General features: G+C 37.8%; 1 protein-coding gene and 1 long non-coding RNA gene across 7 annotated transcripts; both read left to right on the top strand.

Annotated features, from left to right (window-relative positions):
* The first annotated feature begins 3,625 nt into the window (after positions 1 to 3,625).
* LOC109005329 lies at positions 3,626 to 12,023 on the top strand. Of its 3 annotated transcripts, none has more exons than XR_001998453.2 (5): positions 4,197 to 4,233; positions 9,317 to 9,580; positions 10,245 to 10,451; positions 10,800 to 10,913; positions 11,371 to 12,023. It is a non-coding gene; the product is annotated as an uncharacterized LOC109005329 (long non-coding RNA). The 3 variants fall into 3 exon arrangements; XR_001998452.1 differs by having other exon boundaries at positions 4,204 to 4,233; positions 9,314 to 9,580; XR_001998454.2 differs by lacking the exon at positions 9,317 to 9,580 and having other exon boundaries at positions 3,626 to 4,233.
* Positions 12,024 to 14,470: 2,447 nt separating this feature from the next.
* On the top strand, positions 14,471 to 18,144 carry LOC109005330 (zinc finger CCCH domain-containing protein 22-like). 4 transcript variants are annotated; one of them, XM_018984202.2, is made up of 9 exons: positions 14,474 to 15,792; positions 16,009 to 16,191; positions 16,287 to 16,466; positions 16,566 to 16,657; positions 16,739 to 16,993; positions 17,096 to 17,258; positions 17,471 to 17,532; positions 17,613 to 17,682; positions 17,799 to 18,144. In XM_018984202.2, exons 1-8 carry the CDS (start codon positions 14,927 to 14,929, stop codon positions 17,639 to 17,641), a joined length of 1,830 nt encoding a protein of 609 aa, XP_018839747.2. In that variant the 5' UTR covers positions 14,474 to 14,926; the 3' UTR covers positions 17,642 to 17,682; positions 17,799 to 18,144. The 4 variants fall into 4 exon arrangements, with proteins under 4 accessions (XP_035546292.1, XP_018839749.2, XP_035546291.1 ...); XM_035690399.1 differs by lacking the exon at positions 17,613 to 17,682 and having other exon boundaries at positions 14,471 to 15,792; positions 16,745 to 16,993; positions 17,471 to 17,612; XM_018984204.2 differs by lacking the exon at positions 17,471 to 17,532 and having other exon boundaries at positions 14,473 to 15,792.
* The last annotated feature ends 1,488 nt before the right edge of the window (positions 18,145 to 19,632 follow it).

Raw genomic sequence — 19,632 nt, 5'->3', positions numbered from 1 at the left:
TTTGGGCCTTTGCAATTGGTTTTGTAAGGTTTTTTTATATTAATTGTAATCACAAAAAAATTATATATTCACGTGATTTTTTTATTTATATAAAATAAAACATAAATTTTTTGTATAAGTTTTTTGTCAACACATTTAAGTCTCGTTTGATTTTTTTACTGTACTCAGTTAGTTAAAGAGATGTTTGGATTCGAAAATGATTTGAGATGACTTGAGATGAGCTGAGATGAGTTGAGATGGATTGTGAATAGTAATGAGATGAGTTGTGAATAGTAGTGAGATTTGTGAGTTAAAGTTGCTGAATAGTAATGAATAATAATGAGATGAGTTGAGATGAATTGAGATGAGCTGAGATGACTCTCAAATCATTAAAATCATCTCAATTCAAAATCTTTTTACACGGATGATTCATAACCTTTTTCAACTCAATATCTCTTTACACGTGGGACTCATAACATTTTTTAACTTTCTATAAATATGTTTAAACTCATATTAATATCTAAACAATAGGCCATATATAACTCACTACACTATCTTAACTCACTACTATTCATAAAGAACTCAACTCAACATCTAAACGCAGCTTACCATTTTCTTTTTGGATCAAACCTAATACAAAGATAGCATTTCATAGGATTAAAATTTGAAAAATCTTATTCATTATTCTCACACTACACATTATACATAAGTTTTTATTTTTTATTTTTTTTCTTTTACAAAATGTATAGTGTATGATTGATGAGTATAATAATTGAATTAGTTTAAGAAGAATAAAAAAATAATAAATAATAAAAATAAATATGATGTATTGTATATGAGGATGATGAGTTACAAAACTCTTTTTATAAAATAATATTACTTTTTATAAGGCATTTTAAGAAAAATAATAAGTACACATCATTTTTCATCATATTTACACAACAGTATTTTAAAAGGTAAGTTAATTTTGTAAAATACCTTATAAAATTAATATTATTTTATAAAAATACCCACATGTATTATGAAATGTGCTATCTTAGGTGTAAAAGCAGGGACTATTATTTTTTGAGTTTTGTTGCTTAGACTTTAGAACTTAAAATTAGTAACTATATACATTCATAAAATGTATCTATCCAATCTAATTCAAACTGTGTGAAAACTTAATACTAGAAACATTACAAAAATAGAGAAGTAAATACAAAAAATTACTCTAAATTAAAGCTAATTGAGAGATTTTAGAGTGTGAGAGCTAGCTGAATTTTTTATTTTAATTTTTTTTTTTTTTTTGAAATATAGCTAGCTGAATCTTGTACCATGATGAGTAGCGCGTTAGCTATTTACAAAAATAAGTTTATAAACTTATTTTTGTAAGATTGATGTGTAGGTCAAATATTTCTTACACTCACGAATTATAATATATATATTATTTTAATTTAATAAATTTACACATATTAAAGCTACACAAAACGTATTCTAATCTATGCATCTCATTTATGAATAAAATTTACAGAACCATCTCAAATTATGACTCATTTTTTAAATAAGGATTAACTTGAAATCTAACTAGATCCAAAGGTCCAAAGAGAAAATGCTTTCTTCAAACCGAAATTCATAAAAATATCATTGTTTACATATTGTTGATATGAAAATAAATAATAGATATTTTCTAAATACGCACATTTGATATTCTCATATTATCATTGAATGTTATGTCAATTCAAATTGGTATTTATATGAGTATTTTAATTACATAATATGTTGTGATAGTATCTAAGTATTACGTTATTCATATTTCAAAAAATATTATTGCTACTCATCATCTCAAACCACACACTTTACATATTTTAAAATTATTTTTTATTTTATTTTTTTTAAACTAATTGAGTTGTTCTACTCATCATTCATTTATAACATACTAGTTATAAGAAAAATAAAAAATAAATAAAATATGTGTTGTGTGATGTGTAAGGATTATAATTAGAATTATTCTTTGTGATATCATTGCTCGTTCTGGTTGTAAACAAACCAGCAGTCCCCCCGATACATCTCTCTCTCTTCATTTGTCACACTATGTTCGCCCCCTCTCATTCTTCGTGAGTTTTCGCCGCCAAGCTTGACCCTAAGCCCCTTCATCCCCTAACCATCCGACCACAAATCCACATCAATAAATCATCTCCTCCATTGTCTCTTTCTCTCTATCTTTCTTTCTCTCACTTTCTCTCTCTACCTCTTCATTTCACATCTCTCGACTACTGTCGCCAATTACATGCCAAGTTGCCACACGCCACTGCCCCTTACATGCCAGGCTGCCGTCGTACTCGATCGCTATCAGTAAGACCTCTCTCTTTCTATTGGTCTCCCTCTCCGATTTAATTTTTGTTTACTCTTTTTCTCTGTCTGTATCCCCCTCTCTCGCTCATCTCTCTGTTTTGTGTCGTAGCCCGTCCTCTCCATCTGCCTTTAACACTACAGATACTAGTATTGGATTAGGAATAATTTTCTCACTTATAAGGTGAGAACCTCCAAAATGTGTGGGAAGAGGAAAAATATGATATAAGGGAGAAAATAATTGTCTATTACTTTTTTCATAAAGAAATCCATAATGCTTTTCTTATGGGCTATATTGTTCACCACAACAGTGATAATTAACCGAAACCTGACTAGTGTGGTCCCAATCAATACAAACTTGACAACTAACGAGATACAACAGGAAATATAAATAATTGGACATTACAATAGCAAATCAATATCTGCTAATAAAAAGACAATACAATAAAGCTAAACAAGCTAATTACGTCCTTAGCCACATGTCATCTCCAGATGCTCCTTAGTTGCTCAATCCAACAGCTGTGAATTGGACTAAACTTTACACTCTCCTTCCTTTACTTTTTGACCACCATTTTAGAATTCTTTATTCCCTTTCAAAGAAGTCCAGGCTTTAAGGTCCCTGCCACGTCCACCGGTGGCAGAGTGGCTAAAGGTGCCACATTTGCTCATAATTTCTTCTTTAACTGAGATACGTGGAAGGTGGTGTGGACCTTGGATGATGGAGGTAAATCCAAGTGATAGACTATGGATCCCACCCTCTATAACACTTGAAAGGGTCCGTAGTACCTTAGAGCAAGCTTAAGGTATTTCATCTGGGCCACTGATATCTGTTTGTAGGGCTACAAAAAAAGATAGACCCAATCGCCGACGGTAAATTCCATCTTTGTTCTTTTCATGTCTGCATACTTCTTCATCCATTCTTGGGCACGATGGAGATTGTGTGATATCTCGTATTTACGAATATTTTGACTAAGTAAATTATTACATTTATTAAGTTTATGAACTTTCTTGTTTTAACTTTCAGATGATTTACGTTATATTATTTTAAGATTTTTAATTCTTAATTCAATGTGTTTTCTTGTTACTAATTATAGTTCATTATTTAAATTATTCTTTAATTTAAATTAATTTGTAGATTTTAAAATTATTGTGTTGTTAGATTTAATTATTTTATTTTAATTAGTCTTTGTATTTAAATTATTTTATTTAATTTATTTTGAGATCGTTTCCGTTGAATCATTTTTGTGATTCAAAATATAAAAATTACACCTCATTTTTTTCCCTCTATTTTTTCTTTCCACTCTTTTTCTTTTTTTCTTTTTCTTTTTCTTTCTTTTCTTTCTTCTTCCTCTGCCTTCTCCCGCGCGACACCCCCCTCTCCCTCTCTCTCCCCGTGCGTTTCTTCTCCTCCACCACCCAGCCACCGCCGCGCGCCGCCGTGACTGACCCCGCCCCGCCCATTCGCTCCCCCACCTACCGGCGACCCCTCCCCTCCGATTTCAGCTCCTCCAGTACAGCCGTTTCCTCCCACGCACGACGCAAGGCCGCGGCACCTCTTGTGTTCGCGCGCCGCCGTCGTGCACCTCCGGCCACAATTTCTTCACCACTTCATCCTTGACCTCCTAGCAACCCAATGGACCCAACCCCAGCTCCGATCCGTCACCGGTGAAGCACATCCAATCCCATTTTCGATTTGGGTATTTTTGGTCTTCAACCACCCTCTACGCCGTCACCCACGGCCAACCACCACCACTACTAGCTTCACCGATATCCCTAAGTCCTACCCTATCAATCTCGGGTCTTGGTTTGTCCCCATTCAAAAGTGAGTTTTTAAGACCCACGGCTACAGTGCATTTTGCATTGTTACGTTGCTGAGCCGCCACTTCTTGCACCTCCGTGATCTTCCGAAAATTATTATATAGTGCTGTAAGTATTTTCTCAAATAACTTTCGTGATTTAAATGTATTTTTGCAATAACTTATTTTACTGTGAATTGATTGGTTTTTCCGGACTGAGTCCGAGGTGTATAGGGGTTGGATGGACTTGAGAATGAAGTTGTTTGTGTGATTGGATTGTGTTGACATTGTTGGTTGGGAACTGTGTTGTTCATGTACATTATATATTGCACGCATGATCATGTTTGTAAAGAAAACTGAGTTTTCGTGTAATTGCATTCATGTTCATGTGTTAATTGAAAACTGAGTTTTCATGTGAGAAATGATTTTGAGTATGTTTGCAATGTTGAATTGACTGGTTTGAGAAAAAAGAAAAGAGACTGTAGGGATGGTGGTAAGCAGGGATGGTGGTATAGTCCCGCCTGTGATTCCTGCTTACGGTGCATGCGGTAGGGATGGTGGTAAGCAGGGATGGTGGTAGAGAGTCCCGCCTGTGATTCTCGCCTGCGGTGCATGCGGTAGGGATGGTGGTAAAGTCCCGCCTGTGATTCCCGCCTACAGTGTCCGATAAATGGTTGGTTTTTGTGTGAATCATTTTCTGGAGAAAATGTTTTACGGATATTTTGGGCCAAATGGAATTTTTAGCATGTGTTGGAAAATAATCATTTTCGAAAAAAATGAGGTTTTGGGATCTGCATGTTGGTTGCATTAATGCATTTTTATCTCGTGGTTGCTTGATTTATACTTACCTGCGGTACCGTTTTATGGTATCGCAGATTTTGATGTAAACGAGGATGACAAACCTTAGGCTTTGATTCCGTTGGAGGAGTGACTTGGAGTTGCTCTTGTGTATCAAGATTTGCTTTATTATCTCTTTATGTATTTGCCCTTTATGATATATTTTGGGATAACTAGATAATTTTTAAAGGTAATTTATTTTGGATACTTGTATTTAAATTTATGGTACTTAGTTGACTTATTATATTATCCGCTGCGACTTTTGTTGTGCACTTTTACATGTTGCACACATTTGGGCACATTTTGTTGGGATGCGTGACCCATGTTGTCATCACCCCGACGTCACGATTCTCGCGTCCCTATACGTGGGAGTCGGGGCATCATAGATTGTGTTTCACGGTTTCACCCACTGTAAAATCTGATCCATTGACTTAAGTTCCTCACCCACTGACTCCACTCTTACTGTGCGAGGTATATAGATAAGAAGGTGGGGAGGTGCACAGCCATATAACGCCTTGAATGGGGACATCTTCGTGGAGGCATGGATATTGGTGTTGTACCACCATTCGGCCAAGGGAATCCACTTGGACCAATCCTTTGGTCGATCTCCAACGAAATTGGTAGTGGTTGTAGTAGTCTCATTGGGTAGCTCGTTTCCCCCTTGACCCTTTGGCATACGTCACATTCTCTAATGTGCTTCTTCACATCTGCCTTGAGGCCTGGCCAATAGAATTCCTTACAAGCCCTATGCATGGTTTTATCGAAACCTGCATGTCCACCTAGAGCACTATTGTGGACTAGTTCCAACAACTTGGCATTAAAAGTTTCATCCCCAGGTATATGTAGTTGCCCTTTGTAAAATAATAAGCCCTCTTGGTGGGAATAGTGGGGGGTAAGGTGTTGGATAGGACGGTATGTACGTGTTGGTCAGCAGCGTAGTCATTTTTCAATTCATTAACCCAATCCACTAAAGGGAACGAAATGAGGTAGAGAGTAGCTTCTCCATAATTTGTCTTCCTTGAGAGTGCATTAGCCACTCTGTTTTCCTTGCCCCTCTTGTATTCTATGACAAAATCATATTCCAATAGTGTGGTCACCCATTTTTGCTGCATGGGTGTACCAACCTTTTGGTCTAGTAAATACTTTAGGCTTTCTCGGTCAGTTTTGATGATGAAGGACTGAACTAGTAAATATGGGTGCCACTTGTGGACTACTGAAACTAAGGAGAATAATTCATTTTCATAACTTGAGAGTTGTAGTTCTCTACCCTTTAGTTTTTGACTAAAAAATGTTATGGGTCTGCCTCCTTGCATAAGCACTACATCCATTGCCTCCCTTTATGCATCACACTCTATGATGAACAGCTGTGAGAAGTCTGGTAGGGCCAAGACTAATGGCTGTGTTACAGCCTCTTTTAACATCTCAAAGGCCATTTTTGCTTCTGGTGTCCAAGCAAAATTGTTTTTCTTTAACATCTGTGTGAGGGGAGCTGATATGCCCTCATACCATCTAATAAACCTTCTGTAGTAGCCAGTTAGGCCTAGAAATCATCTGCACTCTTTGAGTGACTTGGGAAGAGGCTATTGTAACCTGGCTTGCAGCTTCTCAGGATCTACCCGAATCCCTTGGGCTGAAATCAAGTGCCCTCAATAGGTGATTTCAGTGCATCCAAATCGACATTTAGAAAGCTTGGTAAAAAGTTGTTATTATCTCACTATTTCTAGGGCAGTTCTTAGGTGCTCCACATCACTTTTACTGTAAATTAAAATATCGTCAGAAAAAACTAAGATGAATTTCCTGATAAAGGGTTTAAATACCTTGTTCATTAGGTTTTGGAAGATTGAGGGTGCATTAGTCATTTCAAAGGGCATGACTAAAAATTCGTAGTGACTCTCGTGTGTTCGGAAAGCTGTTTTGTGAACATTGTCGGGTCTAACATGAATCTGGTGGTATCCAGATCGAAGATCCAGCTTAGAAAAAATGTTAGAACCATGTTATTCTTCCATAAGTTCATCTACTACGAGAATGAGAAACTTATCTTTAATGTAACCTGATTAAGGGCTAGGTAATCCACGCATAAGCACAATGTCTAATCTGCTTTTTTGACCAACAACAGGGGGGATGAGTAAGGGCTCTGACTCAATTGAATGACCCCTGAGTTGAACACAGGGGATGAGTAAGCACGATCTTCTTGATCTCATATTTTTGGAAGTAAGGGTAGCGATAGGGCCTCACTGAAATAGTTTTAGTTTGGGGCAATAGGTTTATAGCATGGTCATGGGACCTTTGAGGGGCTAGCCCCTTAGACTTAGCAAACACATCAGCATAAACTTGCAGCAAATCATGTATTGGTCCCACGGTTTTACCATGGTCCTCAGGCCCTGGTTCCTCCATTAATTGTAGCACTACACCCTTAACTTCCAACTTGGGGTCCTTATGAGCAAACCCTTAATTGATTAATTGAGAAGCTGCCAACCCCACGTGCTGACCCTGGTGAGTGAAATGCATGGTGATTGCTCGAAGTTCCAAAGTATGGTGCCTAAACATCTTAACCACCATATGCCCAACACCATGTCCCAGCCAGTCACAACTAGAACATGCATGTTGTCTGTAAAGGTCACCCATTGAATACAGAATTTGGTAGATACACATTCCCCTTCACTGAGAAGTTGCTCCCACTAGCCACCCTAACTTTAACCCTGTTTGCTTGGTTAAGAGATAGTTGTCCCCTTCTGACAATAGCTGGGTCTAGAAAATTGTGTGCGCTTCCTGTGTCGATGAGAATGATAGCCCATTGGGAACCTACTATCCCTTTAACTCTCATTTTATGCGGATTGAGGGAGCCTGTGATGGCATGAAGTGAAATTTCTGGGTTAGCATCCACAAATATGAAGTTTAAGGCCTCAGTAACTATTTCTTGGATCTGTTCCACCCCATTGTCTACCTCTACACTGTCTTCTAGCACCTCCTCCAAAATATACAGCTTAGGTTTTTTGCACCTGTGGCCTAGGTTCCATTTAGAGTCGCAATAATAGCACAACCCTCGTTTCCTCCGAACTTTCATTTGAGGTTAATTAATTTTCTACATTGGAAGTTGGGGCTTAACCATGGTTTTAGTTTGCTCAATTGCAGGGGCTGAAGGGGTTTTTAAAATCCTTGGTTCATTAGATGGTAGCATTGACCTTCTATGATATCTTCTAGACAGTGCCACATTTTCCTCTCGAATCTTTGCTTGGCTGGAGGCTGCAATTAGGCTGAGAGGATTAAACATCCTCACAGTTAGCCGTATCTCATCCTTGAGACCACTTAGAAAACAACTTAGTTTGTTTTCTTCGGAGAGCCCTTTCAATCTATTCAACAGATTTTAAAAATTGGCCTTGTAGTCTTTGACATTGCCTGTTTGCCGCTGCCTAGTTAGTGCTTCCATTGGATCCTCGTAAGCACTTGTGTCAAAACCACTAGGAAAGTGGCCCCGGGACACGCATCGACACTGCCCTTGACATGCCAAGGCAACCCCACAGCCAGCCTGCATGCATGCTATGGCCCATGCCTTGACATGCATGAGGGGACCAATGAGGCTACTGGTCGCGTGCAGCCCAGTGTGCGCATGCCTATGTGCATGCCTGGCGAGGCTAGTGACCGCACGCAGCCTAGCAGGCGGGGCGTGCGCCTCTACGCAAGCCCATGCGCGCACCCCTCCCCAGCAGCAGCAGCCAGCAAGGTTAGTATATTATGGCACGAAAACGTATTAGTAAAGCACGAAAAAATGAGTAAAGCACGAAAAAATGAGTCAGTCCGAGAACATCCCCATTTCCTCCATATTTTGAAACCAAATTAGGGTCTTCCCTTCCATGTGGAAGAATGTTAATCTCCGTCCATGTTGTGGTAGTATATTATGGAAGGTAAAGAAGTGGTTTACCTTATAGATCTAGCCATTGGGACCCTCCCCGTGGAAACAAGGAAATTTCACTCTCACTGATCTAGTTAGCACCTTGTAAATTCAACCATTGGGACCCTCCCCGAGTTTCCGTACATGAGGTCGAGGGCGCCACAATAGTAGCATTTCTTGAATCCAAATAGGGGCTGGACGATTTTGTAATTACAGGGAAAGGTCATGGGCTTTTTCATAAAAATTGTATTTGATGCAGGTTTTCTTTTCGAAAAATTCTATACATAAGCCTCACACTCTGTACACCACTTAAAAATATATAATTTTACTTTTTTACCATCATATTTCATATTTCATATTGAATTGAAATGTGAAATATAAGGATAAAAAAATAAAATCACATATTTTTAAATAGTATGTAGGAGTGTGGGGCTTCTGTGTAGCACAACTCTTTTTTTTTACCTTTCGTTTTCGTTGACGACAGCAGACTAGCAGAGGAGAAATTTCTCCTTCAATGAATCGGCCCTCTCCTCTGTCCTCTGCATATTGCCGCCGGCAGCCTGAGTCCCACACGGGCAGACCCCAGTCGGCAATCACCCACCCCACCCCACGCCTTTCCCGGTTTCCCCTTCTTCTCCGTTTCTCCCTAGCGCCGCCCAGAGTCCAGACCGAAATCGAGGAAACCTCTCCACACCATCGCCGTCGCCTCCTTCCGCTCTTGTTGGTCTTGCAACTTGCTCCTCCGTCTCAGGTAGACGCCCAAGTCCCAGACCCCACGTTCTTAGTTATATTAAAGCTTGATGATGATGTTTATTTTTGTTGTAAATAACCTATATTTGTATGTGTATTCTGGTCATTCTATGCTCAAAGGCTTGAATCAAAAGGATTAATTGAGGAGGTTTCTAAAATCTAAACAAACTTCACTTTGTTTTGTGTATGCTCATTGCTCAGTATTTAGAACTTTAGGTCCTTAGGATAAAGAAGCTTTGTGTGCGGCTATCACTATCAGGCCTACTACATTACTCGGTACATGCATGTTTTTCTTGTTATGTGTTGGGTATGTCAAGTTATTCTTGGTAAAGATTAAAGAATGTTCGAATTTATAATGTCAAAGTTGATTTCGAGGCTTTCAAGGAATTAGAAGTTTGAGGTTAAGTTTATGTACTGATGTCAATGACACTAACTGGTCTGAACTCTGAAGCCCCCTTTTTTGGCTCAAAACATAATGGTTGAACTCTCTTTGAGGTTGAGCTCGTTTGAGTTCAGACGTGAAAGTTGTTCCATTGTACTTTTTAAGAGTATTAAACATGCACAGCCTGAAGTTTCTTCTATAGAAAATATGTCATTACTTGATTAAACTGTTTGAGAATAATTGTTTTATTAGAATAAGTGTTGAATGAGTGTGAATATGTCAGTAACGCAATGAGCTCCTCTTCTGCTGCTGCTGCTGCTGCTTCATCAACTTCTTCTCAACTCGCTTCCTCCAAAGACAAATTTTTCTGGGGCTGCCTTTTCGTCGCAATCGGCTCTGTCTTCTTTGTCAGTTTTCTCTTTGCAGCCGTTGTGTCCAAGCTCCTTCCCCCATCCAATAACGCCCTGATCTCCGCCATTCAAAACGACTGGTAAACAATTTATTCCTACAATTTGATCTTTCTTTCTCCTCTCCTTACATTCTATAAGGTCTAGCTATTAGGCACAAATTACAGGTTTTCTTAGATCAGTATGTATTTCTTGGCCGTATAGTTTGCTTTCTTTGTTTTCGATTACCGTTTCTTAAAATCCAATGGTTTTGAAGTTTCTAAAAGTTCTTGCTGCATTTTGTTTATTATGCCATTCTGGGTTTCATAAATTTTGCTGCATTTTGTTGTGTTGAATTACCTATGTAAACACTTCAATTATTGGGTCTATTAAACTTTTTTGGCATTTATATTTGCTGGAGTTTTATTTTCTTTTTGTTCATGCTTTGATAGGTATTACTGCTTCTTAGTGCCTCTGACTCTCCCTGTTCTTGTGGTTGCTGTATATTTTCATTGGCTCAGTATGAAATTGTTCAAGCACGCATGATTTTTGCTTGAAGCCATCAGGTCTGAAATCTCTCTGCTTATTACTATTTTTTGAAGAACAAGAAACTAAAATTATGTCTACTTATTTCCTTCACAAAGTACGCAACATTTAATTTCATACTCATTGATATTTACATCTAATTCAGGATTTATTCCTCCACTTTATGATCCTATTATGTTGTGGTGATGGGCTTCCTGAACGAATCTTATATTTCTGCAATTGTGCTTCTCAACTTAAAGTTTAGTAGATGACAACGTTCTTACTGTCTGGGGGTATTCCAAGAGAAATATGAACTCATTATGACTAAAGAAAAGATCAATTACTGTCATTATGCCGTCTAGCTCACTTCCCAATTTAGAGTGTTGTAAGTTCCTTTAAGGTTTCATTGTAGACATGAATGATGCATCTAGTGTTGCATACTTCTCATACAATTTCTCAAGTTCATTTAAGTTCTAATATATATTTACTGTGCTTCAGGGAGTTCAACCTCTTCTGTATAAGATGCCATGCTGTTTCTTTTGCATGTATGAGAGCTCCCAAACATTTTAGCAGACAAATCTTATTTCTAAACTTTCCTTTCCTGGGCACATTAACATTGCAAAAGGAGGATTTGAAGTTCGATGATTCGATCCCTTGACAATAGAAGCATAGATATCCTGATTTTGAAGGCATCCAAAAGAATAATTGCAAAACAATTTGTTCTGCACAGTAGCTAGATGACATTACATACACTGATACAAGTGAATAAAGTGAGAGATTGTTCAGCGTGTGGGTTTCATGCTTGCAAAAGCAGATGTAAAAATTGTTTATCTGTGGTTGGAGGGTAGATTTGGGCAATAATTCTGCTTGTAGAGCAGTCGATTGGTCTATGTTCAAACTTCCACCAGAAAGCCTTCAATGAGTCATGTACTGTTGGACTGGAGTGCTGAAGGGCCGAAGGCAATGAGACTGAATGACAGAGACTCAAATAGAACACAGCAATCGAGGATCCAAAAGACAATAAAACAAAACATGAGAAGTGGTTTTAAGAACCCAAGGTGCATTTTTCTTTTCTTCTTTTTTTAAATGCTGGTGTCTGTATATGGACATTGTTCTTTTTCAAAATAAAACATGAGTTAATTTGGAATGCATCTCTATAACCTGACATTTCAATTAAAATTTTATTTACTTACCTTCTTCCTCCCCATTGCTTTCTTCGCCTTCATGGATATGTTTCAACACTAAACAATCAGATTCATATGATGGAAAGTGGAAACCGATGCAATGAAAAGAGTTTTCAAAGCACCTGTTGGAACAATTTCAACAGTTGGTTAAAATATATTCAATATTTATGCAATTAATTGAAATATTGAGATAGTAAAATCCGAACCATTTAAATTGAAATTATTTATTTTGAATGGAATCATTCATTTTGAGGTCAGAAAACACGTGCTGCTGCTGTACAATCCATCTTTTGTATTCTTCTTATCCGAAAAGATAAAAGAGGAGACAAAATTATTGGGCTTCCCGAAATTTTTTCTTTTTAATTGAGGACTGCATTAAAACAAAATTAAAAATATTTGTCAAGTTTATTTTTATAACGAGATAAGATTAGATAAATTAAAATTAAAATTAAAAATTAAATAAAATGTTATTTAAATATATTTTTTAATATTATTTTTATTTTAAAATTTAAAAAAGTTATAATTGTTTATTTTATTTTGTGTGAAAATTTTAATGATAAGATGATATGAGATAAGTTGGAAGGAGTTGTGAAAATAAACGTGGCATTAGAGTAGAGGGGTTTTGATAAAAATCTCAAGAAATGATATTTGCAATCTCAAGTTTGTAAATTCATCTCATTATTTTTAAAAGAATCATGTTACATAAAAATCTCACACTTTGTATACCGCTTAAAAATATATGATTTTATTTTTTTATCTTTCTATTTCATATTTTGTGAAATATGAAATAAAAGAGTAAAATTAAATGTTTTTAAGTAATATACAAGAATATGAGACTTATGTCTAGAATTTTTTTTTTAAAAATAAATAAATAAATATAAAAATTTTAAATTTTTTTTTTAATGATAGACCTCTTTTTAAAGGAAGATGATTGTACTGGCATTACTCGTGCATGATATATTTTTACCCATTCAATAAAATAAAAGAAATAAGAAAAATGCTACTTGCCCCGTTCTAACATCCCGTTATTTCATCCCGCTCGACGTGGCTGATTACTTATTCATTTATTTTAAAACAAACAAAGCAACGGTACAGATTAGGTCCCTTTCTCCCACGCGCATATGCCCCTGCTCTCCCTCCTTCTCCCCCATCGACCCCCCGAGCCATATCTCAACCAAAATGTTGTAATTTTTTTTTTTCCTCAAGCCCCATAGATCATTGCACGCATATCTCAAGCATTTTTTTTCCTCTCCTGCCCCAGACTTTGCCCTCCTAGATCCATCGAGTTCGTCATTTACATCTCAGCAATTTCATTCCATTTCATAGGAATTTCAGTTCTCACAAGCATTTTCACAAATATATCAACTGCAATCCGTTTTTTCACAAATTTCTCCATCATTTCATTTTCATTCTCTTCCTTGGTACAATAAGCAAGGATCATAGCTCAGGAAGAAAAAAAAAATACAACATTTCGGCCTCCCTAGTGCATCCGACGGAAACTGAGATGAACAAGCATAAAAAAATTCCAGACAAAAAAGAAAAAAAAAAACAACATTTCGGCCTCCCTAGTGCATCCGATGGAAACTGAGATGAACACATAAAAAAAATTACCTTGGAGATTTCGGCCTCCCTCGTGCATCTGCCGTAAAAATAAACTGAGATGAAAAAAAAAATTATTGAGATGGAAACGGCGAACTTGATGGGTCCAGGAGGGCGAAGTCTGGGGCTGGAGAGGAAAAAAAAAAAAAAAAGGAAAATGCTTGAAACGAAGATGAGGTCGGAGATGATCGAGCTTGGTTGATGATCAATGGGGGCTCGCGGGGTCAATGGGCGAGAAGGAGAGCAGGGGCATATGCATGCAGGAGAAAGGAAAATTATCCAGTACCGTTGCTTTGAGTGTTTTAAAATGAATAAAGTATCAGTCACGTCGAGCGGGATATCACAACGGGACGTTAGAGCGGGACTAGTAGCATTACCCAATAAATAAATCAAAGAAAACAGTAATAACTGAACAGTAATAACATCCATGAAGATTTGGCCGATTCGTCTGAATTACTAAACAGCAGAAAAATAAGCTCTGCTGGTGCTGGTGCTGGTGCATGCTTAACAACCTCAATTCAAACTGACCTCTTTCCCTCTCTCTTTTGGTTCGACATCACCAAACTCAGAGCTCATTCATGGGAGTAGGGCCTGGGTTGTGCTAACATATCCCCCCACCAACCCAAGGTGGCTAGACACCCTTTGCGGTGGCAGTTGCCTATTTATTTTTCATTTATAAATACAATTTAGTATGAATGAGTAAATAAAAAACCTTGTTGAAGATAATCTCTTTCCCATTCAGAGATCTGAATCTACTCTCCAGTTACCCTTGTTTTGTCCATTTCCGTAAAGACAAACCCTTAAAAATATGAGAGAGAAAGTATGGAGAGAGAGAGAGTTTTCACTCTCCCAACTCCCAAGGCTGCTGGTGCTGCTGCAGCAGCTTATGCACTGCCACCAAAAGTTGTGGTTCTAAGTTCAAAGAGAGAAGAGCAGCAGCATCAGTGCATAACCAGGGCACTTTTGAATTGATCTCTCAGTCTTCCTTCTCATCTTCCACCGATACCATCTTTGATTAACCTCAAAGTCTAATCCCTACCAGTCCACTAGCTACTATTTCTTTTTCAGGGTCGTGACGACAGAGAAAGACCCACCCCTTCTTTGTACATTTGCGTTTCGCTTCCAGACATTTATGCCACCACCATTATATTACTAAGATATTCATCCACCCATTATTGCTCTCTTTTAACAAAAGTCCACACAAAATTCATTCTTCCTACAGTTTCTCCAGGTCCTTTAAGTAGTTTTTAGGGAGTTGAGTGTTTTCTACCATGGATACATCTGAAGCAACTAAGGTGGTTTTCTCAAGGATCCAAACTTTGGACCCAGCAAATGCCTCAAAAATCATGGGGTACCTTTTCTTGCAAGATCATGGTGCGAAGGAGATGATACGCTTAGCCTTTGGACCAGACACCAATCTTCTTAATCTCATCCTCAAAGCCAAAACCCACTTGGGACTCCCCTCAAACACTACCTCTTCACCCTCCTCTCCTTTGCCCTTCAACCCAATCTCAAGGTCAAGAAACACATCGAATAGCTTTGACATCCCAAACCCATCTTCCTCTTCCGCAAACCCTTGGCATCGTACTGGCTTTTGCACTCCTCTCTCTTACGCCAGTGTTGTCAAAGAAACCAGTGATATTGGTCCCGGCTCATTTTTATCTTCTGCATTGCCGTATAGTTCTACTGACCTCATTGATGACTACCAGCTTCAAGACCATCTTGCTTTCGTCAACGATTCCAAGATCGATGATTTGCTCGATCGGCGACTTGGGGTAACCGGGAGTCCGAGCGCTTATGCTGAATCCTTGTTGCACGCGCGAAGCTACTTGTCTTCAGGCGTGTCTTCTAGGTCCGAAGATGCAAGCTCTGGGCTTGGATGGAAGCCATGCTTGTATTTCGCCAGAGGGTGTTGTAAAAATGGCAGCAGTTGCCGGTTTCTCCATACTGATTCCTTGGATGCTACTGCTATTGTTGGTTCGCCGAGCAAATTCAATGAGTTAGAACAAGAGTTCCTCAGATCAAAAGCCTTTCACCAACAAAAGCGGGCCACGGCTTCGCAGTTGATGGCTGGAGCTTCTTTCCCTTACAATAATTGCCTGAGTTTTCTATTGCAGCAACAAAATGATGTCCAGAGGCATGTACTGTTCAAATACGACTTTGTAAATTGAAGTCTGAACTCTTTACTTTCTCACACGCAGAGTGCAATTAGTTACTCATTTTGAATGGGGTTTTTGTGTTATGTGTGTCATGAACTTATTTTCCAGTTTCCATATCGTAGTACCATACATTGCAAATTACGGATTAATGATGCTGGGCTTTACTCTGTCGTGACATGGTGATGATACTACAGATCGGCGGCAGCATCAGCATTTATGGAGGATGAGCTTCACCAGTTTGGGCGCTACCGGCCTGAAAAGAATGATTTTTCGTCCATGGGACTGGGAGGAATGGCGCATCCTGGCTCGAGACAGATTTACTTGACATTCCCAGCTGATAGTGCTTTCAGAGAGGAAGATGTTTCCAACTACTTCAAGTAAATCATTTCATTAGGTTGTTTGAATCTTGGCAAATCAAGTTTTGAATGGAGGAATAGTAGTTATAAACACAGTGAATTGTTTCGTTTTGAAGCATTTATGGACCTGTGCAAGATGTGAGGATTCCATACCAACAGAAGCGAATGTTTGGGTTTGTTACATTTGTCTATGCGGAGACGGTGAAGATCATTTTGGCGAAAGGGAATCCTCATTTTGTTTGTGATTCCCGTGTGCTTGTTAAGCCTTATAAGGAGAAGGGAAAGATACCGGACAAGTATAATATGCGCATATTCTCCATTTTATTTTCTTGTTTTATGTGCTGCTTGCGTTCCTAAATTGTTGTTTTTGTTGTCAATCGATCCTAATATTTTAGGAAGCAGCAGCAACATTTGGAGAGGGGAGAGTATCCATTGTGCTCAACTCCATCAGGGCTTGATTCTAGAGAGCCTCTTGATCTTCACTTTGGTAAGCAAATCAACAAGCAAGCAAGATCCTATTTTCAATGTCAAAATTTTTTCGCAATTTTTATGAAGTTGTGTTGATTAGAACCAGGAGCAAGAACGTTTTATGATACCCAAGAGATGTTGAGAAGGAAACTTGAGGAACAGGCTGAGTTACAGCAAGCCTTTGAACTACAAGGAAGAAGACTCATGAATCTGCAACTTGAAGACTTGAAGAGTCATCGCTATTATACTCATCAAAATTTATCTGTTGGGTCCACCATTCCCTCACCAACTCTCAGTCCCAACAATCAAATCCCCATTCTTCCACCTGATGGCATTGATCAAAAAGTCCCTACAGGTTGATTCATCAATTGTTGTTGTTTAACATTGAAATGGTATTCATACTGCAAAAATGTTGAAGATTCATTGCATGTGTTTTATTTTTAATTGGTTGCTTCAGAGAAAGGTGACAACCCGGGTGTAGCCACTTCCCAAACTAGTTCTGCTGCGGGTGCTGATCCGGAGTTGCAACAGGAAGTGAATCTGACTTGCAGTAGTGGCAATGTTGATAGCATGGACGAGGAGGATAGATCACATCCTAAAGAAAGCGACCTTCCTGAAAGGTATGAAACTAAGATTTCGGATTGAAGAAAGTTTGCCCACATTGGCGATGAACCAGGATTTTGGTCAACCGGGGTGCTTTTCTGTTCTTGTTTAACTAATGTTAACTTCAGTAGACTTCTTCAGTTTGTTGAAATCGTTATTTTAGGTTCTTTCTTATGACATTTTCTTTCCTTTTAATTTTATTTATGTTCTGCTTTTGTGTTGTGAGCAGCTTAGAGCACTCTTCCCCCCTGAACATGGCTTCTCTGAAAAATGTTTACTCCAAATGTCCAGGTCCTGCCAACACACCACCACAATTTCATTGTTGTGAACCTAATTAAGCTCTTCAAGCTTATTGTTTTGATTATTTTCAGGTATCCTTCTGGGCATGGAATGTAGTTGACATCATGAACATGGCCAGAAAGGGGTTTTTGATTATGCTAGGTTGGAGATTATCCATCTTTTAGATCTTGGATCCCATAATTCCTTAGGTTTAATTCACTGAGTTTTTTAGTCAAACTAATCTGTAATTGCTTTTGGCTTTATGTTTTTACATGCAGAAAGGTTTAGAAGCACAAATGAAAGAAGAAAAATCCTCAAGCTGCTTACAGCCAACAATCATACCTACCATCAAAGAAATTTGTAGACAAGATCTCAGGAATTCTATCACCATCATCAACAACAATATTAGAGATACTACTTAGAATGAATATATATGTATAAACCCATACGTAAAAAGGACAGATGCACTGATTTATGGGAGTGGGGTCTCTCTCTTTCCTTGCTTTATGCCCTGTCTCTACAGGTGTGTGTGCTGGACCACTCAGCATTAATGGAAGAAAGGCTAGCTTGTAACATGCAAGCATGGATGATCCTGCAAGTATTGCTATTATATTGCTATTTCTACATTTCTTTCTTTTATAGAAATCTTTGGTTCTCAGAAAGATCTGATGAAAGTAAAGTTCACAAATGAGAGCGTTGCTTACTGTAACATATCCGACTGCAAAGTTCTCTTTAACACAAAGTTTATCTAATGGATCACAGCACGCTAGTTTGTAATTTTTTTTTTTTTTTTATAGATATTTTGTAAACTTATATTTTTTTCACCAACCTTACCCGTGAGTAAAGGAAAACCTAGAGAGGAATCAAGTGTTCAAGTTGCAGAAATGTGCTGAATTTTGTACAGAAACTGTAGCAGAAGCTAAACAACTACAATGATTTGGAAGCGTCGAAAGGGAAAAGGTGTGGCATCGAATGAAGTGGATAAAAGCTGTGTCTGTGTCACTTTTTTCAACTATTATTGTCCTTGTTACAGCAGCATCTTCCATCCATTAGATTATGAAACAGGCACATCAGAAAAATAAATAAAAATAAAACTGATGGAAAATATTAGTAGAAGAAAGAAAAGCGTTGTTCTTTCATGTGATTAAAGACCACTTTATGGGACTTTTTGGTCTCATTTTATGGTTTCTTTTAGGTGGACATGAAGGGATAAGGGACCAGGGCCACAATGTCACATGGTTTCTGACATTATATATGAATGGTATTTGGGTACCAGTCATTCCTTCACTTTCAGAAGTTTACCTTGTTCAAATAATAAGAACATTACTGATATAGTATTATAGAAAAGTAATATCACAAACTTACGTTATTTCAGGTAATTTATTAGATCTATTTTATTATAAAAATAATTTTATAATTTGACGAATCATATCATGCCATATCAGTTTGTAGGATTATTTTTATGTAATTTATTTGTAGTTTGAATATTTCTCTAATAGAGAATATGTAAGTTTTTTTGGAGAAATACTCTAGTCATAAAGTGATTACATAAAAATAATCATATAAATTGATGTTGTTTAATGTGATTTGTCAGATTGTAAAATTACTTGTATTGTAAAATAGATCTAACAAATCAGAAGAAGTCACGTCAATTTGTGAGATTATTTTGTATAATTTGTTTGTAGATGTAGTAATACTTTTTATGGGTGTTGGTGCTTTGTCTCTGGAGTCTTGGCATGGTCTTAAGAATTATGCAGCTCCTTTGTGTCTTCTACTTTTGCTGCTTGCGTTCCAACTGTGTTTAGAATTGCCCTCTCACCAGTCAACTCATATCAAGGAAGTTCAAGACAAAACAAAAAGGGTCTCGGACATGTATTGCTGCCGATTGTGGAGATCAATCAGTGTCAAGGAGGGAGTGTCGAAAGAGACAGCCTGTTGTGATTTTAGCTAAATATTGGACCAAGGTGTTCTTGTTGAAAACTGCAATTACACAACCAATAAAGGAGCATAAACGATCACATAATAATCGACCCTTATACTTGCATTCCTCTACATCTTTCATTTCACAATGTAGAAAGATAGTCCAATAGCCATGCTGATGGCCGCGTAGGT

Source organism: Juglans regia, chromosome 5, assembly GCF_001411555.2.
Source record: "Juglans regia cultivar Chandler chromosome 5, Walnut 2.0, whole genome shotgun sequence".
Taxonomy (NCBI): Eukaryota; Viridiplantae; Streptophyta; class Magnoliopsida; order Fagales; family Juglandaceae; genus Juglans; species Juglans regia.
Note: the sequence above shows the minus strand (reverse complement) of the source record. Positions and strands in the feature narration are given on the sequence as shown.

What these genes read in the sequence shown, in the direction of transcription:
- LOC109005330 (XM_035690398.1), top strand. Translation starts at nt 14,927, where the DNA reads ATGGATACATCTGAAGCAACTAAGGTGGTTTTCTCAAGGATCCAAACT. An exon ending in GATGTTTCCAACTACTTCAA is followed by an intron (nt 16,192 to 16,286) that starts GTAAATCATTTC and finishes TTCGTTTTGAAG; the next exon opens with CATTTATGGACCTGTGCAAG. An exon ending in AAGGGAAAGATACCGGACAA is followed by an intron (nt 16,467 to 16,565) that starts GTATAATATGCG and finishes CTAATATTTTAG; the next exon opens with GAAGCAGCAGCAACATTTGG.